Genomic DNA, 14,363 nt, shown 5'->3' on the forward strand with positions numbered 1-14,363 from the left:
TTATGCATTGTTTTTATTCTGTCAACTGTATGCTGATCTTATGTTCATTTTATACTAATTGCTGTGGGGCACTCTGGACTGCGGTCCATGTGTGAAAAGTGCAATATAGATAGAGTTATTAATATTTATTATCATTACATTCTAAAAGATTTATGCATTGAAATGTCTCTTAAGTCTCGACGACATTGGAAATGAGGGTGACCCCAATTGTCCTTTCGTGAATAAATAAAGGTTTGAATGAATACCACATACCATCTCTGTACCCCTCTACATAAGTATGTATACCACTATATGTACTCTACATTTGTATTTGTATTTGTATTTATTTATTAACACAGTTAAACAAAAGTAAAAACAATACATAATAAGTTATAACCATTGTGAAGGAGAAGTTAGAAGCCTAGAGGCTTATCGAGAACTTCCCCTGTTTTGTAAAATCAAACATACAATGGCAGCTGTAACGTTCTGGGTTCCCTCTCTCGGGAACCCAGCTGTCATTCTGGAATGTTGTCACCTGGTGGTTGTTGGTATTCGCATTTTGGTTGTCATGCCCACATTCCTGTGTGTCACTGATTGGTACTCTCCACTGGTTGCTGTCACTGTGCTGTCAATTTGCTGTCACTGCTAATTGATTGGAATGTTGTGTTGTGACTACTTATTCATTCTCTGTTCCCTTGTCTTGTTGTCGAGGCTTCAGAATACCGTTCGTGTGGGAAGGAGCTGGTCAGAGGTTGCTGAGCCACTCGCTTTGCACTTATATTACTTTTGCTCTGTTTTCTCTGTTGACGCCCGGCGTCTTTCATGGATAATCGCTGCTCTGTGTTTTAATAAAGACACATCCTTAGAAAGAGCTACCTATCTCCGTCTCTCCTTGTCTCCTCCACCATTGGACTCACTACCACTCACCCCCATACGTAACAGGCAGCATCCCTCACCTGTTCACCTTGTGAGTCAATGGCAACATCCCTCACCTGTTCACTTTGTGAGTCAATGGCAACATCCCTCACCTGTTCACTTTGTGAGTCAATGGCAACATCCCTCACCTGTTCACCTTGTGAGTCAATGGCAACATCCCTCACCTGTTCACTTTGTGAGTCAATGGCAACATCCCTCACTTGTTCACCTTGTGAGTCAATGGCAACATCCCTCACCTGTTCACCTTGTGAGTCAACGGCAGCATCCCTCACCTGTTCACCTTGTGAGTCAATGGCAACATCCCTCACCTGTTCACATTGTGAGTCAATGGCAACATCCCTCACTTGTTCACCTTGTGAGTCAATGGCAACATCCCTCACCTGTTCACCTTGTGAGTCAACGGCAGCATCCCTCACCTGTTCACCTTGTGAGTCAATGGCAGCATCCCTAACCTGTTCACCTTGTGAGTCAATGGCAGCATCCCTCACCTGTTCACCTTGTGAGTCAACGGCAGCATCCCTCACCTGTTCACCTTGTGAGTCAATGGCAGCATCCCTCACCTGTTCACCTTGTGAGTCAATGTGGCAGCATCCCTCACTTGTTCACCTTGTGAGTCAATGGCAGCATCCCTCACCTGTTCACCTTGTGAGTCAATGGCAGCATCCCTCACCTGTTCACCTTGTGAGTCAATGGCAGCAACCCTCACCTGTTCACCTTGTGAGTCAATGGCAGCATCCCTCACCTGTTCACCTTGTGAGTCAATGGCAGCATCCCTCACCTGTTCACCTTGTGAGTCAATGGCAGCATCCCTCACCTGTTCACCTTGTGAGTCAATGGCAGTATCCCTCACCTGTTCACCTTGTGAGTCAATGGCAACATCCCTCACCTGTTCACCTTGTGAGTCAATGGCAGCATCCCTCACCTGTTCACCTTGTGAGTCAATGGCAGCATCCCTCACCTGTTCACCTTGTGAGTCAATGGCAGCATCCCTCACCTGTTCACCTTGTGAGTCAATGGCAGCATCCCTCACCTGTTCACCTTGTGAGTCAATGGCAGCATCCCTCACCTGTTCACCTTGTGAGTCAATGGCAGCATCCCTCACCTGTTCACCTTGTGAGCAGCACAAACCAAGTGCCATCCAGCTCCATTGTATTGGAGTGATAGCAGACACATATATACGGTAGATATGTCCAAAACTAGGCAAATCACACCCAAACTATCTGGATGGATAGAGAGCACTAAATATGTTTCTTTTATTATGTTGTCTGAACTGCCCCTTTAAGCTCAATATTTGGTCATACTTTACTTACAATAACTGTGTGATGTTGACCTATCTGAGTATCAAATGCAGCCTCTTACAGTACATCTAAAAAAAGAGTCGGATAGAAGGTACTCTTTAAATATGTATGTGTGTTACAACCGTATATATGGCTGTCTATATTTGGAGCCGGTGTGATCCACAGTACCTATCCTGCCAACACAGACTGTTCAGAAAAGACTGTTCCTTTGAAATCCATAGAGCAATTACCCTGGAGAGACCCTGTGTAACGCGACACGTGGAGGTCAGAAACACACAAATAGGTTTTGGCTCGTACACTAGCCCAGAGCCTGCCAGTTGTTTTAATTAGAGGCAACTATTTATTCCAGGCATTATCAAAGCACTCAGGGGCTGAAAAAGCCCATTATGTATTGATACGCATGAGGCAGAATTTTGGACTTGATGGAATATCTCAAAGGAAGGTACCAATAAAATGGAGGTGTTGACTGTTGACGCTGCCACAAACAAAATGCAATTATCACCTAGCCTAAAGTACTGGCAGCCAAACTTGAAATGGCTTCCATTTGTTTGAGGTTGTGTCACGTCGCGTATTACACTCTATACTCAGCTGACATTGCGGGTGGGGAAGGGGGGGGGTGCTCAACATCAGCCTTTTTCTCAATTTGATTTAGTATTTCCATATTTTAAACAAAATAAATAGTCCTAATCAGTAAATCATTTAATTTAATTTCAAACTTTTATTTAAACTACAATATATTTGCATTTGTTAGCCATGCTAGTGATCTAAACAATCAATCCATGCCAAAGCTAGATTTGGCTAAATGACATCCAGCCATTTTCGTTTGAAACTACTTTTAGTCAGGGGAGTGTCATGGTTTCTCCATAGAGCTCCATTGTACTTTTAGTCATGAGAGTGCCATGGTTTCTCCATAGAGCTCCATTATACTTTTAGTCAGGGGGGTGCCATGGTTTCTCCATAGAGCTCCATTGTACTTTTAGTCATGAGAGTGCCATGGTTTCTCCATAGAGCTCCATTGTACTTTTCGTCAGGAGAGTGTCATGGTTTCTCCATAGAGCTCCATTATACTTTTAGTCAGGGGAGTGCCATGGTTTCTCCATAGAGCTCCATTGTACTTTTAGTCAGGGGAGTGTCATGGTTTCTCCATAGAGCTCCATTGTACTTTTAGTCAGGAGAGTGCCATGGTTTCTCCATAGAGCTCCATTATACTTTTAGTCAGGGGAGTGCCATGGTTTCTCCATAGAGCTCCATTACACTTAGTCATGAGAGTGCCATGGTTTCTCCACAGAGCTACATTATACTTTTAGCCAGGGGAGTGCCATGATTTCTCCATAGAGCTCCATTGTACTTAGTCAGGAGAGTGTCATGGTTTCTCCACAGAGCTACATTATACTTTTAGTCATGAGAGTGCCATGATTTCTCCACAGAGCTCCATTATACTTTTAGTCAGGGGAGTGCCATGGTTTCTCCATAGAGCTCCATTGTACTTTTAGTCAGGAGAGTGCCATGGTTTCTCCATAGAGCTCCATTATACTTTTAGTCAGGAGAGTGCCATGGTTTCTCCATAGAGCTCCATTGTACTTTTAGTCAGGGGAGTGTCATGGTTTCTCCATAGAGCTCCATTGTACTTTTAGTCAGGAGAGTGCCATGGTTTCTCCATAGAGCTCCATTATACTTTTAGTCAGGGGAGTTCCATGGTTTCTCCATAGAGCTCCATTATACTTTTAGTCAGGGGAGTGTCATGGTTTCTCCATAGAGCTCCATTATACTTTTAGTCAGGGGAGTGCCATGGTTTCTCCATAGAGCTCCATTATACTTTTAGTCAGGGGAGTGCCATGGTTTCTCCATAGAGCTACATTATACTTTTAGTCAGGGGAGTGCCATGGTTTCTCCATAGAGCTCCATTATACTTTTAGTCAGGGGAGTGCCATGGTTTCTCCATAGAGCTCCATTATACTTTTAGTCAGGGGAGTGCCATGGTTTCTCCATAGAGCTCCATTATACTTTTAGTCAGGGGAGTGCCATGGTTTCTCCATAGAGCTCCATTATACTTTTAGTCAGGGGAGTGCCATGGTTTCTCCACAGAGCCCTGTTGTACTTTTTTAGCGCAGTAGCTCGTGCAGGTAGTGGGCAACTCGGTCACGTGATGCAGCGGCTATTGCTGATTGGCCCAAACACGGTATGTTTACCAACACGATACTCATCTATAGATATCTTTGGGTCATTCATGCTAGCAAGGGCTTTCACTTCATCTCCTCGGGTGTGAAACCTGTGCTTTTCAACCACAGATACTGTGCTTCTCAGCATGAAAGGCAGCAGAGCTACCGTGCCAATCGAACCAAATCAAAGTGCACGCCTGATTCGGCCATGGGGCAGTATTCACGAGGAGGGAGTTTAACAGGCTCCTCCAACTCCGTTACACACATTTCATGGGTATATATAATAAATCCAAGTTCTCGGGTAGACTGACACACGCATTAGATTGCATTAGAAAGTAGAACTCGCACACTAAATGTAGCTCCCCTCCCCCCTCAAAGAAGTTCAGTTTTATTCTATCAATGTTTTGAGACCCTCACAGGCCCAAATCGGGCACAAATGACAAACTAATTCAGCAATTTCACTATCGTCCTGCATTTCTTTTGCAAAAGACTTGAATCTTTAGACCACCATTTTCAAAGCTCTTATCTTGCAAGTGGTTGGATCACGGTGGAAAGGAATCCCAACCCGAGTGTGACATGAGAGCACAATGGCCCGAGGATTTAGCGTGAAGAGCCCACAGCCCCTGGCTGGTTTTGGCTCTCTAGGTCTACATGTATCTCTCTCTGTGCCAGGGGGATAACTTGTCCTCTTTTGTGTAGCGACATTTGTTTGCTCTTATCTCAGCGTGCCTCTCTCTCAGTGTCCAGACGGTGAGAGCTTCTCATCCCTCTCGGAAAGCCACACAGTGCTCACTGAGAGAGGGAGAGGAGAGGGAGAGAGAGAAGAGAGAGAGAGAGAGAGAGAGAGAGAGAGAGAGAGAGAGAGAGAGAGAGAGAGAGAGAGAGAGAGAGAGAGAGAGAGAGAGAGAGAGAGAGAGAGAGCAGAGAGAGAGAGAGAGAGAGAGAGAGAGAGAGAGAGAGAGAGAGAGAGAGAGAGAGAGAGAGAGAGAGAGAGCGATGAGAGAGAGAGAGATGAGGAGAGAGAGATGAGAGAGAGAGAGAGAGAGAGAGAGAGAAACCTCTTTTTAGGTTTGGGTATAGCTCTGCCTAAATACAGCCCACAATAAAGGCGGCTGTGGGCAACAGGCTGACACACACACACACACACACACACACACACACACACACACACGCACACACACACACACACACACACGCAGGGCTGGGCGGTAGACCGTCGTCTCGTCCATGAAAGGTATGGATTTTTACTCGACCGTCGTCTACGATGTATTATGTATACTGTACATATTGAAAAAGATATACACGTGGTATATTTTTCAGTTAATGAAATAATAGATCCTCGCTGCAGTATTTAAAAAGGTAAAGAAAGTACACCATTTTGAATGGAACAGCATCACGACAATTGTTTTACAAGATAAAAACCTAAGAATTATGTCATATCACATGGTCATTTGTACTGGAAAACAAAATATCGCCAAATACCGTTATACCACCATAACTAAGAAAAAATAGTGTGATATGATATTTTGGCCATATTGTCCACACACACACACACACACGCACGCACCTAGACACACACATACACACACACCTACACACACACCTACGCACACACACACACACACACACACACACACACACACACACACACACACACACACACACACACACACACACACACACACACACACACACACACACACACACACACACACACACACACACACACACACACACACACACACACACACACACACACACACACACACACACACACACTACCGACACAATTACTTCATGGGGCAAGAGTGGATCAGGACTCGGAGGCAGAGTTCCCAGTCTGGCTCCTCCCAGCAGCGTGACCCTTAACAACTAATTGCTCCTGATGAGCAGGTTTGCACCTTGCATGGTTACCTCTGCTGTCGGTGTGTGTTTACGTGAGTGAATGGGTGAATGTGAGGCATAAGTTATAAAGTACTTTGGATAAAAGCGCTATATAAATGCAGTCAATTCATAACTGCTGCCTGGTGACACACACTTCACATTCCCTTCACATGTTACTGTACATGTTATAACTGCTGCCTGGTGACACACACTTAACATTCCCTTCACATGTTACTGTACATGTTATAACTACTGCCTGGTGACACACACTTAACATTCCCTTCACATGTTACTGTACATGTTCTAACTGCTGCCTGGTGACACACACTTAACATTCCCTTCACATGTTACTGTACATGTTCTAACTGCTGCCTGGTGACACACACTTAACATTCCCTTCACATGTTACTGTACATGTTTTAACTGCTGCCTGGTGACACACACTTAACATCCCCTTCACATGTTACTGTACATGTTCTAACTGCTGCCTGGTGACACACACTTAACATTCCCTTCACATGTTACTGTACATGTTCTCAAACGTTTTCATGTTAAGGACCCCACATTGAGAGTTAATAGGCCACCCCTGGAGGTCCCCGGGCCCCACTTTGAGAACCACTGTCCTTGAACACCTTGATTTGATCAAACCAACACACTGATTGTGATTTATTCACAGAAATGAAGAATACGGAAGTGAGGATTTTATACTGTATACTGTACATATTATTTACACAAACTATGTGTATGCATTGGTATGTGTGTGTATGTGCATGCATGTGCGTTTGCATGTGTGTGTGTGTGTGTGTGTGCTTGCCGTCTTTTGTGTATTTGCTTATGTATGTACATTGATGTTTACTATGTAATCATTGTCTTAGTGTGTGTGTGTGTGTGTGTGTGTGTGTGTGTGTGTGTGTGTGTGTGTGTGTGTGTGTGTGTGTGTGTGTGTGTGTGTGTGTGTGTGTGTGTGTGTGTGTGTGTGTGTGTGTGTGTGTGTGTGTGTCTGTGTGTCTGTGTGTGTGTTTGTCAGGTGTCCAGTATCAGTGAGGAGAGATGGTTAGCCTCCATATAGAGAGAGTGATCTGCAATCTGCTTGGGTTGAAGGTGCAATTCCTAACAGGCTCGACCATATGGATAAAAGTGCCCATATTATGTGCATTACACAAATCAAAAACAGATATTGTCGGAATTACTAGAAGAAAGAAACGTCACCACATTTGGCTGATGTAATTTATTCATTTATTAGGATTTCTTTTGGACTGGTCTAATAAATGTTTACGGTTCTTAGATGGATCCCCCCGCTGCCTTCTTCTCCTCCTCCTCTAGGGGTCACTGCAGGGTGCCACGGGGAGCGGCGTACTGGCTCATATTAGGCAGGTCATGCATTATGCAGCAGCTTAGGCCACTGCGGTGGATCTCCATGTCCTCGGCTACAGTCCACCTGTCGTTGCTCTGGTCGTAGCACTCCACGTTGGAGGTGGTGTTGAAGCGATTGAAGCCATTGAAGCCTCCGACCACGAAGAGCAGGTCGTCCAACACCCCGATGCCAAAGTGGCTGCGGGGAGTGAGCATGGTGGGCAGGGCGCGCCAGGAGTCAGTCAAGGGGCTGTAGGCCTCCGCGCTATCCAGGCGTTTTTGACCGTTTATCCCTCCCACCTGAGGACAGGACACATGAGAGGAATGTTTTATTGTGTGTCTCAGGTAGACAGGCAGGCAGACACGTTATTAATCCACTTAGGGAAATGAGGGCATCACAGCAGCATTGCAAGTCAAATGATACATATCTATAAAAATATCTAGTATAAAGCATTTGTCTCCATGTGCACCTACCACATAGACTTGACCTCCGTATGCAGCGACTCCCACTCCTTGACGCCTGCTGATCATGGGGGCGATCAGAGTCCACTGGTTGGTGTCTGGGCTGTAGCACTCAGCTGTGAGCAGCCACCCCGTCCCGTTGAAGCCACCACAGATGTAAACCTGTAATAAGAAAGAATATTCTAATTTAGTTTATATATTCCATTTTATTTCATTCTACTTTAATTGTCTGTTAATGTTGATGCACCAAAGGACCAAGACAAATTCCTTGTATGTGCAAGCTTACTTGGCAATAAAGACATTTATGATTTCTGATTCTGAATGATACCAATCGCTTAGTTTTGAATGTGAACATTCCTTGGGTTCATCTACCACACCTGTGTTCCTCATTTCCACCCACCTTGCCGTGGAGGGCTGCGGCGCCGGCGTCGGTCCTGTGCTCCAGCATGGGTGAAATCACTGTCCACTGGTTGGTTTCAGGCTTGTAGCGCTCGGCGGTGTTCAGGTTCTCGTGTCCGTCGAACCCTCCCATGGCATAGATACAGCCGTCCAACGCGACCACGCTGACATAACAGCGGCGTGAGTGCATGGGAGCCACCTGCAGCCAGCTATGAGTGACGGGGTTGAACCTGCGCACACTGCTGTAATACTCTACACCGTTTTTGCCGCCGACGCAGTAGACCAGACCGTGGAGATAAGCGGTGTCATGGTAGGCCCGGGGACTCTCCGCCTCAACGCTAACGTCCATCCATCCACCGGCTCGGATATCGTAAGCCTCCATGCCATTGGTCAGGCTGCCGCCACTAAAGCCTCCGATGGCCAATAGGACCTCCTGGGGCAGGCGTGGGCGCGTCAGGGGGTTTGGGAGCCTGTCGGAGCCAGGGGGTTTCAGGACGCTGAGGATGACGGGCCTGCAGTCGTGGCTGTCCCTCACCATAGGGTTGTTCTGGACGTTGTTATGGAAGTAGTCAGGCCTCATCAATCCCATGCGAACCTGGGAAGAGACAAGCAGACAGTGGGTACAACTTAGACAGCGGTTGTAGACGGTTTCACTGGAATTCTGTTGCTAGGGAACAGTTTGGACCCAAATGTTTGAGAACCACTGTACTAGGGAACCTAGTGTTGTTTTAATGCAATGCGCAGTAATCAAATTAGTTACCTTGCGCAGCAGCAAAGGGATGTGTGTTTTACGCTCCTCACAGGAGTGATCGATCCAACAGAGGATGGCCTCGAACACTGTCTCCTCGTTCTTCACGTTTAGATCATCCCTCTCGATGATGTCCACCAGTTGCTGCAGGGACAGCTCCACAAACTCCTGTGAGACACGCAGCATCTCCTCAAAGTGACACACGATGAAGAGATGGGCCTTGCGCCTCAGGTCAGGGCAGCAGTAGATGTCCGTGGACCTCCAGATGCCGACACAATTTTCCAGAGACAGCTGGCCTTCTAGGAAGTCATAGCATGCTCCTATTATGCCAGTGACGAGAAGCTGGTCTGCAGCCACCAGAAGCTCTTCCACATTCTCTGCTGTCACCGGCACAAAGCATGTGTAGGCATACTCTATGATGAGCTGCATCATAGCCGTGGACACCCCAGGGATAGTGTAGACTGATTTCTCTGAGTCGCTCCAGTGAGTGAAGAGGGTTCTGTGGGATGCAGAGTATAGAGATATCTGATGAGTAAACAGTAAGCAACATTCTGTCCTGTGTAGTAATATATTTTCACTGTAGAAGTATAGGGTCTTAGCACAGTAGAAGTATAATATATTTTCACAGTAGAAGTACAGTATAGTATCTTTTTACAGTAGAAGTACAGTATAGTATATGTTTACAGTAGACGTACAGTATAGTATCTTTTTACAGTATACATACAGTATATTATCTTTTTACAGTAGACGTACAATATAGTATATTTTTACAGTAGACATACAGTATAGTATCTTTTTACAGTAGACATACAGTATAGTATCTTTTTACAGTAGACATACAGTATAGTATCTTTTTACAGTAGACGTACAGTATAGTATCTTTTTACAGTAGACATACAGTATAGTATCTTTTTACTAACCAAGTTCACCTGAACGAAGCTAAACTTACCTGAAATAGGCGCTGCAGCCACACAGGATGGCCTTGTGGGCGTTAAACTCAGTGCTGTTGACTTTAATAACCACATCACAGAACCTTCTCTCCAGACGCAGTTCATTAAGGATTGTACAGGACATTGTTTCCTTTTCCATGTGGGGATTTTTAAATTGTATCTACAGTCAAGCTTACAGACAAGTAGCCGGAAACAACAAGTGAGATCTTCACTTGTCTTCTGAGATCTGAGATCTTCTGAAAATTGTTGAATAGATACACAAATGTTCTAGAATGTTTGATTATGACATCATACTGTGACATCACAACAGAACATCATACTGTGACATCATACTGTGACATCGCAATGGAATATTTGAGTTCCATTTGAATAATATAAATAATATGTATGATAATAATGTAATGTTATATATTATAATATAATGTAATATAATAATAAACTATAATATATTTAGCTCCGGGGGCGGCTAGGTGGCGCAGTGGGAAAGGCACTCGCCACCAACGCAGGAGATGCTGGGCTCGAGCCCAGCCCTCGGCGTTGCCACCAGCTTGGCTGGTCGTTCATACTAATACAATTGGCAGTATTAGGGGGTGGGAAGCTGGTGGGTGGGGATCGTACGTTGTGGACAGCGACTCCCACAGGTCGGTTGGTGCGCCTGCGCAGTAGAATCAGGAAGCGACGAGGGCGGCGTGTCCCTCCCACGCAGACCCTCGCCGCCGAGAGATCGCGCTGTGCAGGTGAAAAGATGCGACGGCTGCCTCCTCGAGTATCGGAGGGGACACGTGATGCAAGGCTTCCTCCACATTGCAGCCGGCTTGTGGGAGGCATGGCCTAACAGCGTTCGAGACAGGGGAGGGTAGAATTGGACAATACGAAATTAGGGAAGGGAGAAAAATAGAAAATGGGGAGAAAAAGTAGATTCAAAAAAATATATATATTTAGCTTCCATTTGAATAATATAGATATTATGTCTAAAAACATGACATTCTTTAGAAGTCTTAAAATATATATTTTTTTATTTAAGTTAAAATAAATGTAAAATAATAATAACGTTATTTATATAGCACCATTCATACAGATTGCAGCTCGAAGTGAAAAAACCAAACAAAAGGATACAAAAAAAATAAGAAAATAATTACAATCACTCCATAACTAAGGATGGAAATTATAAGACATGAAAATTATAAAAACGGTAATAAAACAACTATAAGATAGTAAAAATAGCTAAATAAGACAAACAGTAAGACAATAACATAAGTCAATACAATTATTACTAGGGATGTCCGATATTATCGGCCTACCGATATTATCGGCCGATATCGGCATTAAAATGTGATATCGGAAAATATCGGTATCGGGAGGGATAGTTTCACCAATCACACATGACCTCCATGAGTGAGGACCACTCATTTTACAAGCCATCACACACACGCACGCACGCACGCACGCACGCACGCACGCACGCACGCACGCACGCACACACACACACACACACACACACACACACACACACACACACACACACACACACACACACACACACACACACACACACACACACACACACACACACACACACACTGTAAGGGACCAAGCAGCCAGACGAGGAGGACACAGTGGTGTAAGCAAAACATTTGGTTTTTATTTACCCATGCAAATACATAATTGACTAAATAGAACATAAATGGCCCAAATAATAAAAGCAGGACAGAACAGACCTGAACAGAACGGAAGACCAAAGACAAATGAGAACTCAAAACTATATATAGGTCCTGGCCAGACACATTATCCTAAGCAGGTTAATTGATAACTAATATTCTACTAAACAACATCTTACAATTCAGACTAATCTAACAAACAATAAACACAACATAACTACCAAACATAACTACCAAACTGAACAAACCAACTAACTAAACCAACAATAAGGGTGAGAGAACAAGTGAATCCGTCACACACACACACACACACACACACACACACACACACACACACACACACACACACACACACACACACACACACACACACACGCACACACACACACAAAGGCAGCAGAACTCTTCTGTAAGGGTGAACGGGGTGACCATGAGGCGGAGGGGTGTGGAGGTGAAGGAGGAGTTGTGTGGGTTGCTCTGTGGAGACGTTGTCATGGTGTTTCCGGTGTCATGCCGTAATATGTGACCCACCAGAAAGGGTGACCGGTGTGCTGTCAGCTGACAAAGTTATTTCTAAACCTAAACCTCACCTTGACCCCGGCGGAGACCTCACGGCCCACTCTGACCCAAAATAGGGGTCCTACTAATCACCACAAAGTACCCCAAAATACCCCTAACCCTAACCCCAAAAGGGAGATGAAAAAATAATGGGGTTTCTGATCATTTAAAAAACAAAAAAACATTTCCATCTCTATTTTCGTTCTGGGTAGGAGGTGAGGTCTTGTAGTGGAAATCTGTGAAGAATGATTATACTGTCTTTAATATTACACATTTAGGTTGACGTATCATATTTCATAATATTCATAACAGTTTCAGATAGAGTGTTCTGGAAGGAGCCTTTTAACATGTAAGGTCCTCGTCTAGGAGACAAAGGAATGTGGGAAGAAGTGGGAGGGTATTATTATTATTGAGTAATCTCTTCTGTCTTGTGATATTACTATTGTGTAATGTTCCCTCCCACCATCCCACACACACCATCCCACAGACACACACTGCCACTTTACTAACTCACTGCCACTTTACTTTATTTTATTTACTATGTACTACCGCTGCTAGCGGTAGAACTGCTAGAACCGCTGCTAGAACACTGAGTTCTCTTTTACCTCTTTTATTTTATTCACTCATTCATTTAATTTTAGCTACTGTTTATATTGTATAGTGTATAGTCCTGTATATTGTATATTGCGTCCTATATGTTACTTTATGTTAAATATTGTCGAGATCTTTTTATATATACACCGTGGGAAGGGGGGAACGTAATTAATTTTTTTTGTATGTCTTGCACATTATGGGAAATGACAATAATAAAGTTGACTTTGACTTTCCTTCTGACGGGGGTCAGATCATGTGATGGGTTTGTTTTGATCTGACTATAAAACGGGTGGGGCCACACCCCACTCATCACAACTTTCACTCTGCGGACTGAAGTGTCTCCACAACTTTGTGCATCCAATAAAGCTGTGTTATCAAGATCTCCCAGCTCTCCATTTCCATTCAGTTGGATTAGAATATCCTTCTACAGTCTCCACTGAGGTTAAGGTATAAGGTTTAAACAACAGGTCACCATTTTCTGATTTGGGTGTAACACCAGCGGCACTAGTAGTCATCTCCAGAGTCTATAAAAGAGTCAGTATCTGTGCAGTTAAGTGGTTGCTCGCCACTGAATTAACCATATTCCGGCATTTAGCTCTTATGTCACAGGGTAGAAAGTCAAGTCAAGTCAAGTCATTTATTTATATAGCGCATTTAAAAGCTCAAAGAGCCGACCAAAGTGCTGTACAGTATCTACAAAATTCAAAACTATAGACATAGTCACACAGTGTAACAGAGGACAATACAACATGACAAAAGACAGGATGGACAGTCAATACAGTAGGACCACAAGACACTAGGAGTATACAACAGATGATACAGTATGACATAGGACAGTATACAATATGTTATGACACAAAGACTATACAGCCGACAATATAGTAAGACATAGGAGACTAGACGATATGTTATGGGAGTATGACTATGCAACAGACAGTACGGTAAGACATAAGACACAGGGAATAACAATAGAGTAGCTAGAGAAAGGAATCCCAACACAAGCACGACACAAAAGTGAATATGATCAATGATCTGTGGATCTCCCCCCCCCCCATTTACGAGCCACTGGTAGATGAGGTGATATGGAACAGCAGGTTATCATCAGTAGCATGAGTGGGGCCAGCTGTGAGTCCGGTGCTGATTGGCCAGCCGTGAGTCCGGTGCTGATTGGCCAGCCGTGAGTCCGGTGCTGATTGGCCAGCTGTGAGTCCGGTGCTGATTGGGCAGCTGTGAGTCCGGTGCTGATTGGACTCTGCCCCACGAGCTGATTATCCCCTTTCAGTCGTGGAGTGGGGTCAGAGCTGTCGCCGGGGAGCCCAGCAAAGCCCTCTGGAAGATTACGCTGTCATGATGCATTCAGAGCCGTTTGATGATCTACTAAGTAT

The 14,363-nt window shown here is 44.5% G+C and overlaps 1 protein-coding gene across 1 annotated transcript in view; it reads right to left on the minus strand.

The window, feature by feature from the left end:
- Positions 1-1,471: 1,471 nt before the first annotated feature.
- The window catches only part of LOC311225583 (uncharacterized protein), a gene marked incomplete at both ends in the record, with an annotated part of 30,506 nt that continues 17,614 nt past the window's right edge, over positions 1,472-14,363 (minus strand). Inside the window, 4 exons of the mRNA XM_084310944.1 lie at positions 1,472-2,017; positions 8,084-8,233; positions 8,472-8,994; positions 9,244-9,717. Of these exons, the coding sequence (XP_084167070.1) occupies positions 1,472-2,017; positions 8,084-8,233; positions 8,472-8,994; positions 9,244-9,717 (1,693 nt within the window). The remainder of the gene's footprint in view (positions 2,018-8,083; positions 8,234-8,471; positions 8,995-9,243; positions 9,718-14,363) is intronic.

The sequence above is a fragment of the Notolepis coatsorum genome, assembly GCF_963971535.1.
Source record: "Notolepis coatsorum genome assembly, chromosome: 1".
Lineage (NCBI taxonomy): Eukaryota > Metazoa > Chordata > Actinopteri > Aulopiformes > Paralepididae > Notolepis > Notolepis coatsorum.